The sequence below is a fragment of the Protopterus annectens genome, chromosome 6.part0, assembly GCF_019279795.1.
Source record: "Protopterus annectens isolate FY-2018-M chromosome 6.part0, PAN1.0, whole genome shotgun sequence".
NCBI classification, from domain to species: domain Eukaryota; kingdom Metazoa; phylum Chordata; order Ceratodontiformes; family Protopteridae; genus Protopterus; species Protopterus annectens.
The window spans coordinates 1,400,452,639-1,400,474,067 of record NC_056737.1 but is presented as its reverse complement, the minus strand read 5'-3'; the positions used below and the strand labels follow the sequence as shown (position 1 = coordinate 1,400,474,067).

Sequence of the window (21,429 nt, the reverse complement as noted above, 5' to 3'; positions counted from 1 at the left end):
ATTTTTATCAACCAGAGGAGAAGTGTATAGCATTTAATAAGAGCTGAAGGATTTTATCTGGGAGGGTAAAACAGCAAGAGTCAAGTGGGATAAGCTTATTCTTCCAATAGAACAGGGCAGATTGGGATTAGTTGAAGGGGTCTTTCAGAGCAACACAGTTAAGACTCCTATAAATAGCACAAGCAGAAAATTATAACTCAAAGTAGAAAGAGATGATGATGAAATGGGGGAGCGCAAGTAAGCGGTAGACACTGGGATTTTGGATGCAGACCTTTAAGCAAAACAATAATCATATAGAATATTATAGTCATAAAGTAGTAGAAGGTCTTCTAAGAACTAAGCCAACAAGGGAATGGAGAAAGGAGATTCTGCCAATAGGGATGACTGTAATTAGGGATACAGACAATAGGCAAGAGGGGGTGAGATTATATTGCAGAAAACTGGCAAAATAACCAAGGAATTGGGAGCAAATAACTAGAGAGGGAAAGGTAACAGAATGGGTAGATGTAAAGAGCTTATTTGGACTGCAGGCTACAGATTGCCATCCATATCAAGGCTTGATATCAGAGTATAGGCAAAGAGGAAAAAATAGGGGGGTGGTCCTAAATGAAAGACCAGTACTGCTAGAGTTTTTAGTAGAATCTAGAACAAAAGTTGCCATTAAGAAAGGAATAATTAGTAAAGCATATCAAATATTGCATGATAACTATAAAAATCAATCAAAGGAGGTTAGGAAGGATTGGGAAGAGAGATTAGATAAGCAATTCAAAAAGAAACAATATGGGGATATATGTAAGTCTTCCAAATATGCTACAACAATCTAGAAGATTTAGAATCTGTGCTTGGAGATGTTTACATAGGTATTTTTATACCCTAAGCAGACTTCAAAGAATTTTTCCTGAGGTAGACAGCAAATGTTGGAGGTGTGATGGGGAAGAAAGAGGTAATTGGGAACATATTTTCTAGGAGTGTAATGAGTTGGCAGACTTTAACGATTCCCTGCAGATTGCTCCATCAGAGATACTGGGTGAGCAAATTGGAGCAACTAGGGAAATAATTTTTTCGAGCTATGATACAGAATCGGAATTGCCTTGACATAGTAAGGCCTTGCTGAGTCTAAGTATGATGGCTGCCAAAAAATCAATTACTAGAAAATGGAATTCAAAGTCTAAACCAACTTTACTAGAAGTGGTGAAGATAGTAACAGAGTAAAAACAACTGGAACTGGGATCTTTAGAAAAGGGTAGGAGCAAATTGCATAGGGAAAAATGGGAAATGTGGGATCAGAACATGCAGAGAAGGAACATGGTTTAAAGAAGGCAGGATTTGAATGGGTTATGTAATGGTTGACTAACAATGACTGGATATGTTAAAAGTAATGTATAATGTTTGCAGCTACAGTTGTGTCCGCATGGTTTGGAATGTATAATGTTTGCAACTAAGATTGTGTCACTATGGTTTATTTTCACTTATATAAATGTAACATGGTCTATGTCATACATGATAATTTAATAAAGATGTTTCTTGTTAAAAAAAAGAAAATAGAAACCATTAATTATGAAAAATATCTTCAGCAGTTCCCTACGTATTTTTCTTTCCTGAATAATGCTTAGACCAGCAACACTCAACACTACATAGTTCACATTTAAATTAGCTCTCTGAGCAAACAGCAGGTACTAACTTTTTCAGTGCAGTAGATTACGTTTCCTAATCAGGAATTCTCAATATCCGTTTGCTGTATAATTTGTAAAATGACCCAAAATTAAACTTTCTTTAATCAAAGTTGAAATATGTTACAATATGAGTCTGATTATGATTACAGAGTTCAGAGACTGCAAGAGTTAGAAAACAGTGAGTATTAAAAATAACAAATAAGTGTATGTATGTGTTTCCTAAGGCAGGAGATGGCACTGTATAATGGGAAACAGAGCAATTCCTCTTTGCCGGATGAAAGGCAATTAGAGAAGCTTTTGAATGGGACGCATATTTTATTTCGTCCTCCCATAAAACAGAACAATGGAGATGAGACATCAACAATCAAGTCCAAGTCTGAAACAAGTATACCAGGTCTGCAAGGTCTAAATGGCATACAAAGTGCAAAGGCTAATGTTCGACGAAGTAAGTGTTATTTTATTTCATGTATAAGAACACACACCGAATGTAAGAATATTTAGTTGCAAAATGTAGCTACATTTATACACAATGTATTTGTATACAATGTGCTTAAAGCATGTGCATGGCATTTGTAAACTATGATCATGTATTATACATACCCATAAGAAAATAAAGCATATATAGATGAGTGCTGCACCAAACTCTGTCAAGAAAAAAAAATATTGTGACAACATCACTTAATTACAAATTGATCTTTAATAGATTATTGGAATTTGGACTGCATGTAGTCTGTCACCAGGCTTTTTATATCTAGGCATAGTAGCTATACAGGCTAATATTCATTCCAGTGCTACATACCATTATCAGTCAAGGAGCCTGTTTGTTCAAACCGGAATATGGCTGTATTATTCTGGTAGTGTGCAATTGTGTTTGTGTATGTCTGTGGGTCTGTCTTTTTGTGTATGTGTGTGTGCGCACTCACATGTGTGCATGCATACATGTGTGTTGTGTACAATAATTTTGTTGTGAGCATTTACATTTTCTTTACTGTGTTATGATGCAGTCCAGTTTTGAACATAATAATGTAAAACAAGAAGAAATGATTTACATAATTAAGTTTTAATAAGAAATAAATCCAAAATGCCGAAAAGGGGACAGCTGCTATTTGTTAAACAAATTTGAGGCTATAATGCATTTTACCGCTTCTGCATATTTAACTACATCATTGCCAATATTTAATAAAAGTTCTGATAATACTTGTATAGATATAATGTCTGAACATTTTTACATCATCATAGAATTATAGAATGTACAAGACAATTGGGCCATGTGGCAATTTACTTGTCAATACACACACTTAGATTTTACCTACTTTTTCAAGGACAGATAGGTCAGTTATACTGGGGTTAGATTTATGAATACCCATCCAGTTGTCTAGTTTTTTCTTAAAGGAAGATAGTGTGTCACACTACTTAGTCTGGTAAGGAAGTTTGTGCCAGAGAAGGGGTAGTCATTCTGTGACAAATCTGTCTTTCCACCATGATTTGTTTATTTGCTGAAGCAGGTTCAGATCTAGTGTTCACTGGTCTGCCTGATTTATGGAGAAATAAGATGTCTTTTAATGCCGTAGGTTTTGGACTGGGAATAATATCAAAATTCATGCATGGTATCTGCATTCACAGGTAAGATAAACTGATAGTAAATTAGGGAAGAAGAAAGCTTTTTTGAAAGGAGTCAAATATCCATGAAAATACATCATATAATGTGGAAAAGAGCTTTTCGAAGGATATGTAAAATAATGCTTTCTTCCACAAATTAATCCAGAAATTTACAATGTTTAAATCTGAGTCTAATTCATTCCTATAATATGAATAAATAGGACCTAATTTTCAAAGAACACATTGACTAAATGTTTAAAATAAAAGGATTTTAAGCATAGTGAATGTTAAACTTTACAAGTTCCAAAAGAGATGTAAATTAATTATTTCTATTGAAAATTGACCAAATAATGCTGATATTAGAGATATATTTTAGGTAAACAAGTACAGGAAAGTGTCCAAATCAACTGATAATCACAAAAAAAGACACTAACTCAGGCAGCAAACTGATACCACAGGAAAATGTCTCTTTCAAGTGAAGTGCTAGAATTAAGCTGAAGCACTAATGGAAAAGTTTTTAACGCTTTATTTTACATCCGTTTTCGTCCAGACTTCTTCAGAATGACAAATGAGAATACAAAAAGATCCAGGATACCCTGCTTTTTATACAAGTACTAATTAAAATATCTTAATAGATTAATTAATCTCTTATTCAATTAAAACAGCCAAATTTGACTTTCAGATGAAAGTTAACACTGTTGCTAATAATGGGACATTTAGAACTATGCTTGAAGATTTTGACTTTTTCTTACATAAATTAAAGATGTTGGAAATGGATCATTCTTATCTTAAGCACTGTTTGTCACTTAATATTGTACCAAAAGGCCTCAGGGTATGCAAGTACCCCAACAATGTAATTGATGGCAGTGATTTTCATACAGATTTGATTACGGCTTTTGATAAATGTGGTATGGATGTGATGAGGGCTATAATTAAAAACAATGATACTGAAATAGAAAGACTGTTAGTCAGGATAGAACAACTGAATCACAGCATTACTTCTGACTTAGTTTATACTATAGAAGATGAAAAATCTAAATACTTTAATATTTTGAAAAATGTGGAAGATAAATGTATTGAGGTTCAAAATAGGAAATTTAATAAAATCGAAAGGGACCTTCATGAATATAAGACCAATATTCATTATCCCAAACCGAAAGCCAGAGGTAGGAATTTTACCAATTATCAAACAGATATTCAGGATAAGGATGAGGTATTCCTAAGTGAAGAGAATTTTGACAGGGAATTCCCTCCTTTAAGAAGATCTGAAAGGCTTAGGTCTAAAAACAATGTAGACTCATATTCAAAAAACTACCAGGGGAACAAAAGGAGACCTCAAATGAGGAATCCAGTAAAATGGAACTGACCAACCAGATTGAAAACACAGGTTTTAGATGGATATGTGGTGATTTTTCTATTTACAATTTTTCTACTTTACCAATTAACAAAGTTATATTTAGTTTGTTCTCCAAAGGTTTTGGTTTTGTACCTAACAAAAAAACCAATATGGTCAACTTATTAATTGACTTGAAACTATTTATTAGGAATAAGAACCTTGAATTGATGTTTCATGACATAAATATACATAACCCTAACAACACCCTTAGACATCTTAAAAAAATCTTAATATCTTGAAATCAACATATCATATAAAAAGATTTACCTATTATTAAATGATATGGTTATGGAAGGCCTCATTGATCTAGACACTTACAGATATTTACACGATGACAAACCTAGGGTGCCTGTTATTTTTGGTATCCCGAAAATTCACAAAGATGCCAATGATCCTCCTCTAAGAGCTATAGTGGCAGCAGAAAGTTCGGTAACAGCACCCTTGGCTAAATACGTGGATATTAAGATCAAGAAATTAGTGTCTGATAACCAGAACATACTTAAAGATTCATGGGACCTTCTCAAAAGATTAGACCATTCCATGTGTTCCGCTGATCTTTCTTTTGGAACAATGGATGTGGTGGATCTTTTCACAAGTATTCCCCATGAGATCGGCTTGGAATGGTTTGAAGAAATGCTTGTTGGTTTTAATGGGCTTACCAACAATGAATTTAGGACAGTGCTAGTCCTTATGGGAATTGTATTAAAAAATAACTTTATTTATTTTGCAGGAGAATACTGCAAACAGGTTAGGGGCATAGCTATGGGTGCCCCTTGTGCACCCACTTATGCGAACGTTATTATGGCATACTGGGAGAATAACTTTTTGTTGAATTCCATCTATAAAGAAAAATGGTTACTTTATGGCAGATTTCTAGATGATCTCTGCTTTTTGTGGAAAGGTGATGTAGGTTCTTTTGTTGATATGGTTAAATGTTTAAATGAAACAACGTCCTTCTTGAAATTTACTTTTAAGTTTGACAGGAATACTCTGAATTATTTAGACATTACCATTATCAAAAAAGACAACCATTTTGTATCTAAGATATACAGAAAGGAGACGTTCTCAAATTCTTACCTCCATTTTACTAGCTCACACCCCTTTTTTTCAAAAAAGAGCAGTATTAAAAGGGCAGTTAGTTAGAACCAGTAGAATGTTTTCTGAAGATGAAGATTTTTACAAGGAATGTAAGTGGTTAAGACAACAGTTTCAAAAGAGGGGTTACCCTAACAAGCTCTTAGATGAAGTTTATGATGAAGTTTGCTTGTGTAGAAATTCTAGATTCGCCCCTATTTTAGGGACGGGAGGTACACTAGGGAACCCACCAAGTAGACTACAAGATGGTGACAAATACACTAACAGTATGGTTATTACCTTTGATGGACAAACAACATCCATCAGGAAAATTGTTGAAAAGGAATGGGAAAACTTTTTGAAATTCTCTGACTTGCATAATATTTTTTTTGACAAACCAAAACTTGTGTATAGAAAAGGGAAAACCATAAAAAATTATTTAGAACGTGGTGACACTGATGTTAAGGCTATTACATCTACCAACAAGAAGGGTCTGTTTGGATGTGGTGCATGCAAATACTGTGCAAATCTTTTAGTTGGAGAGAGTTATTATCTTAAGGCAAGGGACAGGAGATTGGTACTTAACTCCTTTGCTAATTGTAATACCAATGGAATAATTTATTTGGCAGTATGTATGACATGTGACTCATTCTACATAGGCAAGAGTGAAAGGAAGCTCAAACAACGTATTTATGAGCATTTGTATGACATTAGAACAGCAAGGGAAAGTAATGCACTTTACAAACACTCTTGCCTTTGTACTAGAGCTAAATACAGATTTTTTGTGTTGGAAGTTGTACAAGTTGATCCTAGGGGTGGCATGTGGGAGACCAGGGTTGAATATCGAGAACTGTTCTGGCAAATAGTGCTAGAATCAACTAAACCCCCAGGTCTTAACGACATGGTTTCCATAGCACCCATTCTAAAATTGAGAGCAGCCAAACTTTGATAGTGACATCAAAATCATCAATAACTTATTCATTATCTACCATTTTTTATTTATTATTCATGTTTTATAATATTTTAGGTTAGAATATGTTGATTGTGCTGATACATATTCACTATGGTAATTTTAAGAAGAATACAAGCATTGTTTGCTACATAGTTTTGACACTGAATTTTTGGATTTATTTTAAAGTGCATTTTGAAGCTGTTTTAATTGAATAAGAGATTAATTAATCTATTAAGTTATTTTAATTAGTACTTGTATAAAAAGCAGGGTATCCTGGGTCTTTTTGTATTCTCATTTGTCATTCTGAAGAAGTGTGGACGAAAACGGATGTAAAATAAAGCGTTAAAAACTTTTCCATTAGTGCTTCAGCTTAATTCTAGCACTTCACTTGAAAGAGACATTTTCCTGTGGTATCAGTTTGCTGCCTGAGTTCGTTTAGTGTCTTTTTTTGTGATTATATATTTTAGGTAACCATGACATTTACACAGTTTAGATACCAGTTAAAAATTTTTAATGAAGAAGTAGCTGAAGTTGAGGTCAAAGAAGAAGAAAGTCTTTAGAAGATACCATCTCATCTTGTATCAATATAGTAGGAGCTTTATTTAATGATTGTATGTAGCAGGCATTGCCTGATAGGTCAGTTTCTTTCAGAAGGCTATGAAAGTTTTTTTAATTTAATTTCTTATTATGAAATGGATTTTTAGTATAGAGTAGGAGGAGGTAAACAGTAAAGACGAGGGGTTAAAAATTGCTTAGTACCAAACAATTCTGTGAAAAAGTATGCAAAGTGGAACATCAACTTTGATTTCTTAAGAGGAAAATATAATTTTGAAAAGCTTAGTGGCTCTTAATATTAAATTAGACCAGTAAAAATTTCATAGATTCAGTTTGGGTCTATATTAGAACATCAAAGTTTCAAAACTTCGAATGTTCTAATATTGAACCCTATTCAGTGAAAGCTGAAAATATCAAAGCAACAGAAAACCGAATTTTTTCCTAGGGAAAGAATTTGGTTGTCCATTTCTATTGCTTTGGTATTTTCAGCGCTGTGGTGGAAAGTTACGGGTCGGGTTTAGGTAAGTGTGCGATTGAGTGTGGGTTAGGGTCGTTAGGGTTAGGGTGTGGGTTAGGTATGTGTGAAATTGTGTGGACATGAGGGTTAGGGCAGTTTAGGTGAGTTAGGGTTAGGGTGCGGTTAGGTATGTGTGTGATTATGTGGACGTGACGGTTAGGGCGGGTTAAGTGAGTTAGGGTTAGGGCACGGGTTAGGTATGTGTGTGATTGTGTGGACGTGAGGGTTAGGGCGGGGTAGGTGAGTTACGATTAAGGCATGGGTCAGGTAAGTGTGCGATAGTGATGGAACTTAGGGTTAGGGTTAAGGTAAGTGGATAGTTAGTGGTGTGTGTATAGTTTAGTGTAGGGTTAGGTGTAAGATTTTAGGTGTATGTGTGTGGATTGCTGTTTGTTTGGTGTGCTTGTGTTGTGTGTATGTGTTTTGGAACAGCGATTTTTTTCCCTAGGAAAAAATTTGCTGTTCTGTATGCTCGATGTTTTCAGCTTTCGTTGAATAAGGTTCGATATTAGAACATTCGAAGTTTTGAAACTTTGATGTTCTAATACAGACCCATTCAGTTCCCCTAGACCTTTTGGAAGAGAAAGTTTACAAGATATGAATGGATATGTGATCCAAGAAATGTTAAGGTGCCATTGCAGATAGAATGAATGCTTTTAGGAATGGATTGACATGAGGTATTAATAAAGTAGAACATTTTTGAGAAGGTATCATTTTTATAATTGAGACTTTAGGGTTACAGGAGTCATTAATAAAGAGTATTTTCTGGAAAAAAAATATTTTATTTTTTTATAATTGAGGCTCTTCCAATGAGAGTTGCTGAATGTTCCTGCTAGAATAATTATGCTGAATTAAACTCCACATTTTTTAATTAAATTCTGTGTTTTTGAAAATGGTCTTGACTACAGCTACATTTATTGTGCAACAAAAGTTATAACAAATATTTTAACTTTGAGTGAATTGTAATTTGAAATAAATTAAAAGGATCTATAAGCTAGAAGTCATCACAAAAAGAGTCACAAGTTGTTGCTGCCTGAAAATGTATAGTGTTTTTTTCCACTCTGCCTGGCTGGTTTGTCTATACAATTTTAATCTTTATACTAGCTAGCCTGCTTTGGTTTTTGAAATTTTATATAACTAGAAAATAGAAAAATTAGTCTGTAGTTATTTGGATTTAAAGGGCCCGAGTTTCCTTTATTCAAAGAAATAGTGCTAGCTGAATAAGATGCACATTAGATATACCGTTGGCTTAAATATAAGTATTTTGAAGAGTCTAATCAATTTATTAGCAAAGATTTTATAGAAAAAATATGAAAATCCATCCAGATCTGTTGCTTATGTAGTGTCACGCTATCTTTGTAGCCCAGCTGATCTCAATGTTATATATAGGGTCACTTAGAGTATTAAGCAATACTTCAGAAGACTGACAGAATAAAAACGCGCTGAAATATATAAAACTCCTATGATAAAACAATGTTATCTATCAGCAATGATGGGAAAAAAATACCCAGGATATCTCATGATGCATCAGTATTACTTTTATCTCTCACTTTCATAGTTAATATTTTACTAGTGTATTTTTTAACTGGAGTAATAGCTACAAGACATGTGGGTGGACTCTTAGCTGATTCTGAAAAGCCAACATTAGTTTGACTTCAGTTCAAAGACTGCTGTGTGGACAATTTAGTTAATTTAGGCTTGAATGCCCTTACGTTATTGCTCAACAAGAGGGTTATAGTGAAGTTGGAAATCAAAATATAACTTTTTTTTTTTAGTTTAAGTAGACTGCTCATCTTAATGTGTCTTTCATTTTTTTCCAAAAAAGAGGCTTGAGAATGAAATTTCCTTGCATTACAGTCTTAAATGAAGCCCATAACTTGCCTAGCTTAGCTTGACAAGAGTTACATTCCAAATTTAAATGTTTTAATTTCCAGTTTACATACTCCAAAAGATTAAGATTTTGCAGAAGGTTATAATTAAGTGACCAATTCCATTTACAACATGTAAAATTTAATCTCATTAAAAAATCAAATGACGATTCATTTCTGAATAGTCAGAAAAGTATTCTGTGGAAATATCCCACTCTAGAAACCAAAACTAGATTAATCCATGACCTTGATTAGTAAGCTGAGGGGCATAATATATGGTGTGATTTGCCTGAATATAGTAAATAAAAAGAGGCCTGTCAGAGTAAAAAGAATCCATCATATCTAAAATAACCCTGGAAACAATAGGATTATCTTGGTAGTTTAATAGTTTTATGTAAATTATTCTAAGAGAATACTCTGGTGTACTGCACTGTGTTCCTTGGGCCACATGTTGGGCAAGCCTCACTTAGGTACTATCTTCATCCTAAAAGCAAATTAAACCAGCAGGACACTAGGAATAAAATCAGAAGCATACTTTAATTTTCATTTCATTTTATTTTGAAAGAAGAATCCTTTTTGCATGCATGAAATATCAAATAAATTAAGTACAAATTTAATCCAAGACAAGTTTACAATATATTGCAAATGCCTTCTTAGTTGAAGGGCATCACAGACATTGATTAAATGATGGATTATTCTCCAAGGTAACTCAGTGGTCAGAACGAAGTCAACAGTGCAATGGTAAGTAGTCATTAAGGCTTAGTGTGAAATAAACCAAGCAACATGTTATAACACCTCAAAATAAATAACATGAGGTAGGGGTAAATGGGTCATTGTATATAAACATAATAAATGGCTAAAATTGGCCATTACAGCAGCATTATCCTTATCATAAATATAATTTCAGATCTAAGTAGAAATCAAGCATTTTTGTAGAAAGAATGAATAATGAGGCAAACTAATTTATTATTTTACTTAGTTATTTATCTTTGTTGACTGGGAAAGTCCAACTGAGATAGATACCTTTTTTCATTGGAGGCCTGGGAAGAAAGGCTCCAATATTCAAATACGTAGGCAATACACAGTATATTTTCATTTTCCACATTGTAAGCAATATTTTCATCTTGGTTGCATATACATGTCTGCATACATAATTAGGTGCAACTGATAATTAATGCTAATCTTATATCATACAATTTGTGACTATAGAAAGAGGGGAAAATAAGAGATTAATAGATTACCTATTCATTTGTATAAAGTTGTAGCATTCAGAAATACAAATAAAAACAAGGGGAGACAAAGACTGACATTTGGGTTGAAACTAGTAAGTAGTTATATTATGAGGAAGTATGAGAATTAAGCAGCAGTAGTTAGTTAAGAAATATAATCAGTTAAATGTTTACAGTAGCAGATAGTAAGGGAAATATAATAATTACCATATGGAATTTAGTACAGAGCAACCAACGTTTTGTCAGAGGTATTGCAACTTGCATTTTCTTCAGGATCATAAATTATCTAGGTGTAGAGCAAGAGCAGAGCCAAGTGCCTTGAAAATGCTGTTTAGCAAACTTTTAAATCACTTATTATTTTCTGTAAGCTTTAACTCTAATGGGAAGGAACTCTACAGTTTTGAGACACTGTGAGTATAAAGTGAGTTTCTGACAGAGTTTTTGGGTTAATTACAACTAGGAGAGATTTCAAGTTACAAGAGCTGATTTAAATAAATATAACACTGATGGAGTATGTCAACCATATAACAAAAGGCTGGATAGAATGGAAGAAGCTTTAAACAAATATTCAGATGAGGTAATAAAACTGCAAAAATCAGAGGCCAAAATGAAGAAAAGACTGGCTGACTATGAGACTGCTCAAGAAGAGATGTTTCAAAAAATAATAGAATTAGAGGACAGAGCATACAGGGACAATCTCAGAATTTCTGCTGTAACAGAGAAACTGGAAGGTGCAAACTGTATTAATTTCATGAAAGCACAAATAAGCAGCTGGTCTAGTATTCTACAGCAGGAGTTGTTAACTGAAAGGGCACATTGTGTGTATGCTCCAAACTTGGCCATAAGAAAGTAACCTAGACCTTTAATAGTAAAGATGCAATCCTACCAGCAGAAAGAGTTGATACTGACAAAACTGTGGCAGAAGGACAAAGCACTAAAAGCGGGAGATAGTAGACTGTTTATGGAAAATGATTACTCACTGTACACTATTCAGAAGATGAGCAAATTTATTCCACTAATCAGGGAATGTTGAGAAGCAGGCATGAGATTCAAACTTCTGTACCCAGCTATTTTCAGAATATCCTTTCCTGGAGGGACAAAATCATTTTTGATGCAGAACATGCCAAGGAGGAAATACAAGTGTGTCCAAAACAAGTGAACTGTGAAACTTTAGGAGATTCCACTTCTTGTTCTTCTGGTAATAAAGACTACAGAGAGATCTTAGCATGGATAACCTTCCTTTTAGGTTAACCCATGTCTTTCAGTGTGGTTGTCAATTTGGGACAATTGTTGCCTATTAGGAAGGTAAAACTTCAATAGTTGAAGGCATACATAGTTTGGGTTCATAGGTTCATAGGTAGGTACTAGGCTATTGGCCCTAGGGCCTATATAAGCCTAGCCAAAAGTATCCTGGCTTTCGCCACCCAAGAAAATTATTTTCCTGTGCCACTGTCGAGCAGAGCCATAGAAGTGATCCTCGAGGTGAATTTCCTATCTCCCATCCAGTCATCAAGATTTTTCTTGAACAGTGCTAATGAGGAGTTTTGTTTGATATAGATAGGCAGTTTGTTCACAGTTCATAGGTTAGTACTAGGCTAACTGCCCTTGTGAGCCATTTTAAGCCTAGCCAGTTATCTCCTGTGAGTTTCAAACACTGTACCTTCTGTTTGTAAGTCCAACACCTTAACCATTAGGCCACCCTCCCAACCCCAGAGTATGGGAAGTCTCTGGGACAGGAATCTATCCCTCCAGCATGTTCTGTTTATTGTGGTGACGAGGTTTAGGGTTAGGGTGATAATATTAGTTAATAGGTTTTTGGTGTGTATTGGGGGTTTATTTTTTTTGAGGGATTTCAATAAAACAAAAGGTTTTATAAGATATGATATAAGCTCAAATGGATATGACAAGAAACAACTGCATTAAATTTCAACCTGCCAGATATTAGTGTGTGCATGTAACACAAAAGCTAGAACTCTTAGATAATTAACAGAAAGCTGTTACAAATAAAAGGTGAGAATAATAACTTTTTAACATAATGAGCCTTTTGATATTATCTTTAAATGTTAATAGTCTCACAGATATATACAAAAAAGAAAGAATAGTGAACTATAGTACAAAATGTAGAGTGCAAATAGCTATGCTACAGGAGACACATTTGGAAAGAATTGAGCATGTGAATTTGATAAAGAAAAGTTTACAGGATGATTACTCAGCAGAATACCTGGGACAGAGAAAAAGATAAGTATTTATATTTATTGCAAGAGGAGCACCAATAGTCATAGAAGAGGATAAAAAAGATAATAATGGCAGATTTGTAGTACCAAGGGGCTACCGGCAAGGGATAAGGATTACATTGGCATGCATTTATATTCCACCTAGAACTGCTATAATGGAGCTTAAGAAAATTCTGGGAGAAATAAACAGTTTTCAGGAGGAAATATAACCTATAGGCTGGGACTGGAATTTGATTTGCAGCAGAGAAGATGTGTCTGGGGGGCCTAGATGGGAAATATAACAAAGGAGGGTAGATGTTTGAAGAAATTTATGAAAATATTTGGCATGGAAGTAGTGAATTCACTAGTATGAGTTTGGAGTGAATTTACTTATTATTCCACAAGATACAAAAACTGGGGCAGGCCATACACAACTTACAGTTCACAGGAAGATATGCATTTAATTGAAAGTTTTGATACACATCCAATAACTATTTAAGATCACATGTCAATAATAACTAAAATAAAGAACATAGGGTAATGAAATAAAAATGAGACACTGGTGCTTTCCCATCTATCTGTTGAATAGGGAAGAATTTAAGAAATGGGTAGTGGAAATTATACGGGAGATATTAGAGAAGACAGCAATTTCTTCTTAAAATATAGCTAGGGAGTGAGATAAAATTAAAGTGGAGTTTAAAAATTGGGTGGAAATAAAAGAAAGGGAGATATAGTTAAGAAGCAACAAGAATTATTTAGAGGGACTGACAAATGTTAAAGTATTGCAGAATAGGGAGAATCTGACAGAACAAAAGGAGGAACAACTGCAGAATACTAAGCAGAAAATAAAGGATTACCTCAATAATATGCTTGAGTTTAGAAAGATTGCTGTTAGGGAGCTGTTTTTTTTTTTGATAATAATGCCAGAGCACAAAAACTTTTAGTACAAAGACTCATGTAACAGAAAGTAGAAAGGATTGTTGCCAAGCTTAGGGAGCCTATAACAAGGAAGATAACAAGAGATCCTGCAGAGGTACTAGAAATATTTTGGAAATTTTATAAAACTCTGTATTAAGCAGAGACATATGGAGATCAAGAAAAGATATTGAGGCTGAGGCTCAATTATTAATAGTTAGGATAGGAGGAGATGAGATACAAATGGTGATGTATAACCAATCAACAGACCTGGAAGGATATGTTTAACAGTATTGTAAGAGGAGGAGAAGCACCAACTTCCTGGAAGAAAGTGGTGGTGATTCTAATACCCGAAGAGGGTAAAGACCCATCAAATCCAGCTTCATACAGGCCCATTTCAATAAATTCTAAACCATGATTATGAAGTGTTTATATATTTAATGGCTAAAATAATGGCAAAGGTGATGCCAAAACTGATAGATGCGGATCGATGTAGCTTTGTGGAGGGGAGGCAAACATTTGACAACTTAACAGAACATTGATGATCCAAAGGGAAGCTGAATGTAAGCAAATGTCACTGTTGTTGGTGGGTCTTGATGCAGAGAAAGCATTTGACAGACTAAGCTGGGAGTTTATGAGTAGGGCAATGGAAGCATTTGCATTCCCTGATAAAATTATAAGGTTGATAAGGAGGATATATGAGGGATTGGAAGTGAAAATTATAGTGGCTGGGTTTCTCTCTGATAATTTTTGTTTGAGTAGATGAAGCAGGCAAGTGTGTCCTCATTCCCCTTTGTTATTTGCACTATATTTAGAACCACTGGCAAAGAAAATAAGGGACTCAGAAATTCAAGGATATAATTGGTATGGTAGTCAAGAAAACCTGGTTCTATCTGTAGATGATTTATGTAGGCAAAACTGATAGGAGGCTTAAAGATCGTATCAGAGAACATCTATACCAGATATGCATTCATTCCAATACAAATGCCCTATCCAAACATATTCTTGAAGTAGGGACAGAACATACATTTTGTTTCTTGGTGATTCAAATGAATCATTCTAGTATCAGGGGTGGAGATGTCAGGAATCACACGGAAAGAATGGAAGTTAAATGGATAATACAGTTTAAAGCACATCCCAGTCCAGGGTTAAGTGATGAAATTCCCCTGAAACCTGTCTTGAAAAATAGGAAGTTGGTAGTTAGGTAAATCATGGGGTTAGTATACCAGTGTTTAAAATTATGTTCTGTGATATATATTTATTTTACATGTTAATAGGTATATATTTTTAATCATGGTAACTGTGTTACATACTCATTTATCTTTGAATTTTATCCATATGGATGTAATGTTTTAACATGCTTATTTGTTATGATACATTTTAAATACACTTGACAGTGTTCAGCCTATGACTTTAAGAGGAGTGCTGACTTGATTGGTATCAATTAGCTAATTACCAGTTAGATATATAGTAGTAGGTGATTTTACACTCTGTTTGTTCAAGGTTTGACAAAGCCTCTTGGCGAAAGCGCTTACCTTCACATGTGTCTGGAATAAAAGGATATTATTTTTACTTTGTCTCTGAATTTTATCTACCTGCTGTTGGAATTTCAAATACTATCACTGTTAGAGACTATACCTCGAGTGCATAGATATATGCTGAACTTTTGGTCTTGTGCTAGGTTGCTCCTGAGCGTTTATATTTATTATTGTTCTTAAATATGGTGACGTGTTCAGTAGAAATGGTATACATTTAACCAAGCATGACAGAGAATTTTAGTCAGTGATACTGTACAGTATATAACTATAACTGATGATACACAGAAATTTCTCTTAGAACAGAAACACAAAACAGACAGACGGGGAAAAAACATAAATACATTACTAATGAACATTTGTAGTCCAGGGGAAAAGGTACATCTACTTAAAGGCACACTAATTTCAAATGAGATATTGCAATTATTACAGAAACATAAACCCAGACATTGAAATTGACTTCATCATTCAAAGGTTATGGAACATATTACTGTCACAGAAGTACAAAACATGTATGATGAGAGGGCATAACAGCACTGGTAAACAAATATCTAAGAATAACAAAATGCAGCTGCTTCAAAAACAATTATAATAAAATTGATTGCATCATTTTAAGGTGTATTGTGAGTAAAGGAGCTACACCAGTAATCTTTTAGTGATGAACATATTCCTGGTGCATGTATAAGACTGTGTGCAATAGTATGTTGTACAGGAATGTATTCCCCTCCAAAATGATCTAGTAATGAATTAGATTAAGTATTTTTACCCAGTTTTTAATATCCAGCTGTTCCAAGAACATCTCCTTGTCTACCAGGTCTACTGAATTTCCTTCACTGCTATACTATCCCTGACCCATGTTTGGAGCTGGCAAGGAAACTGAGACACATGGTATAGCAGCATACTGCCGTCAGGGAGTCTTCTTGCCAATGTCAGTGATAGCCTCTGATGGGACATGCGATGGACGTCAGTGCTACCTCGTTCCTCACTTCTGCAAGGAGCTTGATGTTAGCAGGACACCCAACCCACCACCAGGTAGCATTAAATGCTTTTATCTACCTGATCTTCAACAGGCAGAGCAACATGCCAGTGGGTCTCTGCATGCACTTCTCCCACCTTTCCACAAGGATGGGCATGCCCATCATTCCATGGCCGCACTGTCAGTTGCTTGAGCTAAGAACTGAGCTCAGGTCACCATGGAGATTTTCAGGACTTTATTCCCACTTTGCCACCAGTGCAGCCCAATGTGGTTTAAGTATTACGTACCCTGGGATTCAGAAATGTTATCATCAATAATAAGCCCTCTTTACCATTGATGTTAGCCACTTCTCATTCAGAAACAGCCTTACCTCACCACCTTACCTTCAGCAGGTGCAGCAGCATGGTAGGCTGTTTTCTATGGCTAACAAAAATCTAAATGAGGCATTCAGGGGGAACATTATATAACAATTAGCCACGTGTTCTCCCCCCAGTAAAGCCTACAGTAAGTGCTTTATGCAGCTGAGTGATTCAGAGAACTGTTCAGCTGCATAAATCCCCAGTACAAGTCATATTATTTAATTCAACCAAAATTTTATGTCCATCCATTAATGGGAGACTTCATGCTAGAGGTAAGTGACAAAGAGGTTAATGGGCAGGAAGTTTGGGGGGGGTGCACGTGTCAGTGTATGCAGAACTATAAGCAGTTTCAGGTGAGTGTGTATGTGTGTGTTTAAGAGTGTGTGCCTGTCTGGGTAGTTACAGTAGATTGTAGTAGTTAGGCAATAGGTAGGGTAAGTGTGCTCATATGTGGGTGAGTGCAATTAAGTGTTGGGGTGTTCGATGTACTTGAGTGCATGTGTGTGTGTGTGTGTGTGTGTGTGTGTGTGTGTGTGTGTGTGAGAGAGAGAAAGTGTGAGTGTGGGGGGGTAGCTGCCTTCTCTTGACTAACAAGCACATCCTGCAGTACTGGGAGAGGAACACTAGACACCAGGTACTTTAAAGTGCAACCCTAAGTCACTTCAGCTATTAACAGAACAGGATTTGCAGCACACAATGCATTGGGAGAAACACTACACACCAGGGAACCAGGAACACTCTTGAATACTACCCTAATCCACTTGCCCAGTTAATAAAACACAGGGTTTGCAGGGTTTGGAGCATGATGTGTATTATTATTATTATTACTATTATTATTATTACTATGAACTATGAAACTCTAAGGTCTGGCCTTATTGACTGACTGTAATGGTTCATAAGTTACGAGGACCATGCTTGAGACCACTGGACAAGGCTGGGCAGGGAGAGGAATACTAGACAACACCAGGAAGTCTTTCTAAATATTACTTCAATCCCTTTAAAAAGGTAATAGAACAACAGGTCTTGCATCTCAATGCATTCTGAACAATAAAAAGAATGAAACTCTAATGTCTGACATCACTGGCTGACTGTAATCATTAGACTGTGACAAACTAGAAGACAACATCAGGGACATTCTGCAAACTTAGGAACAAGTAGGAAGTATGGAAATGCTTGTGTGTGTGTGTGTGTGTGTGTGTGTGTGTGTGTGTGTGTGTGTGTGTGTGTATATATATACGCGTGCGCTAGGGTATGTACATGTGTGTGCAGGGGAACAAATGAGGGGGGGGTACCTGTGCCAGTGTGATGCATGTGCTTATGGTAGTGATTACCACAGCAAAATGCTTGCTACAGCTTGTGGTGCTCACCAAACAATTCATACAAATGCAAAATAGCCAATAACGGGGTCTTTCCTCATTGAGGATATTGTCTCTCTAAATTGCTGGTTTCTTCAATCACTCTAAAAGTCCCATTTTGCTGCAGCTTTACTGATCACAGCCAGGGCTGCTTCTGAATCCTTGCAATTTTGTGTACATGCTTAAGCCAGAAAATGGATATCTCCTAGGTGATTTGAACCTGCTAGGGAAAAAAAAAACTTTGGTTAATATTGATTGCATGACTATGAAAAGAAAAATTGCGAACATTTTAGACAGAAAATCATAAGAAAAGAATTGTTAGGAAAACCATTCAGGAAAACTAAATATTAGATACTGTCTGTTTACAATTAAATCAGTCTGTGAAGGAGTATGTAATTTTACACACTTGAAGCATGCCATCATGTTATGGTAAAGGTTATGATACTATCCAGTATTATAGACTTAGTTATGAACAATATCAAGGGCACCGGATGTGCATTAGATTACTGTAGGCAGAAAGTTAGCTAACTGAGGAGGACTGTTAAGTCTAACCCTAACCCCAGCCTTACACCTTAACTTAGTAAACCCGTTTATGTAAAACTACCATTTCACAAAACACTCAAGACACACATCCCATGCACTAGCATACACACATTATAGTAAATATGTCCTCCCCTTACTGTAAATCTAGCCTACAAACACACCCACACTCACACCCCTATTTAAAAACTTTCAATATATCCAAAGGTTTGGCATTTAAATGCCAAACCCACACTTAATTTACCATACCTACGCACAGTCATTCTTTCTCCTTTTGGCATCTCTAACAGTCAAAAAAAATGTTTTCAATGAGTTTTCCAAGTACTTCACCCTGTTGATGAACTGACAGTTCTTCAGCATGAACACAATGGAAGTGAGATCATTTATTTCAGCTACAAGGGATACTGTTAAGACTTTCATGAAACATTTTAAAACATTCTGCAGAGACTCCAGTAATAAAGTCAAAATTAGAACTATCATTATGGAAGTGAATCTTATAGACTTGACAGAAAACATTCTTAAACTATTGAGATAAATAGAGTATTGGGAAAGCTACAAGGCTGGCTGGGGTCTCAAATATGGATCTCAAAAAGTCAAAACATGATATTATAATGCCCTTAGATGGTGTAAGAACTGTGAGATTGTACAAACACACTGCTCTGATAATCTAGATTTCTGTCCTTAAAATGTCGACGTTTTATGTACCCAGGGAGTTTAATGGCATCTATGTAACAGTGGTGTACATTCCATCCAGTGCTAATTACACTGAAGCCCTGAACAAACTACACAACTCTATTTGTGAGCTACAGAGTAAAACCTTGGATTTTGCAAAAGTAGTACCAGGTGACTTCAATCGAGCTGATCTGAGAGAGGTGCCACCCCACTATTATCAATATGTAGACTTTCCCACAAGAGGTACAAGCATTTTGGACAGGGCATACACCAAATTAAAAGGACCCTACAAGGCAGTACAACAACCTAACACAGGAATCTCCAGTCACCTTTCCATCATGCTTCTACCACCGTACAAACCTGCTCTGATCAGACAAAAGCCCACTATGAAGCATATCAGGGTTTGGCATGAGGGTGCTCTCCAGGACTGTTTTGAAAGTACCTGTTGGGATGTATTCAGACAGGCAGCCACGTCAGACCAACAGGTAAACATAGATGACTACACAGAAGCAGTAATGGCATACATCTCAGATTGTGTTGATGATATATCTTTCACCAAAAGTATCACAATTAGAGCAAACCAAAAGCCTTGGCTCACTAGTAAAGTCTGTCAACTCCTGAAGGCAAGGAATTCAGCATTCAGGTCAAAAAACAAGGAAGATCTAAGTGAAGCCACAGCAAATCTAAAAAGAGGCATTAAAGAAGCTAAGAGGGATTATGGAAGAAAGGTACAGGGTCACTTTGAGGATGTGAGGGATACTAGGAGTCTTTGGCAGGGGATACAACAGATCATCAGTTATAAAACCAGGGCAGCTCAGTGTGAAGACAGCATTGAATTCTTGGACATGCTGAACTCCTTCTTTGGTATATTCTAAGAGGAAAAATAACTTGCTTGCAACTAGGTTACCCACTAACCAGAATGAGGAGGTACTCAGTCTTAACTCTGAGGAAGTGAGAGGTCAGCTAGAGAAAGTGAAACCCAGGAAGGCTGCTGGCCCAGACAATATACAGGGCAGAGAAATAAAAGGGTGTGCAGATCAACTATGCTCGGTTATGACAGATATTTTCAACACCTCCATTGCTCTAGAAAAAGTACCCTCTTGCTTTGAGGTAACAAATATCATCCCTCTTCCCAAAAAAGCCAATCCCTCTTGCCTGAATGACTACAGACTGGTTGCTTTAACTTCTGGCATCATGAAATGTTTTGGGAGGATTGTTAAAAAGCACCTGTCAGCAAGTCTATCATCAACCTTTGATCCTCTGCATTTCACTTATCGGACAAACAGGTCCATTGCTGATGCCATATTGGTGGTATTGCACCTCTAACTTGACCATCTAGAGGGAAGGAACAACTATGTCAGGCTGTTGTTCATAGATCAATTAGCTAGTCAACCTTGGAATTAACAAGCACCTTTGTAACTGGATCTTAGACTTCTGGATCAACAGACCACAGAGGACATGTGTAGGAAATAACATCTCAGGGTGCTTAATTCTCAACACCGCTGTTCCTCAGAGATGTGTACTCAGCCTGATGCTGTAGACCATCCATACCCATGACTGTTCTGCAAAACACAGCTCCAATCATATCAAGTTAGCAGATGACACCACAGTCATGGGCCTCATTAAAGGAAAGGATGAAAGACCGAACAGAGACAAGGTCAACTCTTTGACTGGTGTGTGAGAAACAACCTAGACCTGAACATCAGTAAAACAAAGGAAATCATCACTGACTTCAGGAAAAGGTTTATTGCCCACTCATCACTCAAGATTAACAGTGAAGAGGTGGAGAGGGTTAAAACTACAAAATTTCTAAGAGTACACATTTCAGAGGATCTCTCTTGAGCTATGAATACTGGTTAGTAGGTCAAAAAGGCCCATCAACATCGCCCCAATTCTGAGAAGACTCAAAAGAGAAAAGCTCCCACTTACTGTTCTCTCCACCTTCTGCAGAGGAGCTATTGAGAGCATTCTCACCTGTAACTTCACTGTTTGGTTTGGGAA

The 21,429-nt window shown here is 36.0% G+C and overlaps 1 protein-coding gene across 1 annotated transcript in view; it reads left to right on the top strand.

Annotated features, from left to right (window-relative positions):
• Positions 1-1,903: 1,903 nt before the first annotated feature.
• MAP3K19 (mitogen-activated protein kinase kinase kinase 19) overlaps positions 1,904-21,429 on the top strand; it is a 387,232-nt gene continuing 367,706 nt past the window's right edge. Inside the window, exon 1 of the mRNA XM_044074941.1 lies at positions 1,904-2,118. Within this exon, the coding sequence (XP_043930876.1) occupies positions 1,905-2,118 (214 nt within the window). The 5' untranslated portion in view covers position 1,904. The remainder of the gene's footprint in view (positions 2,119-21,429) is intronic.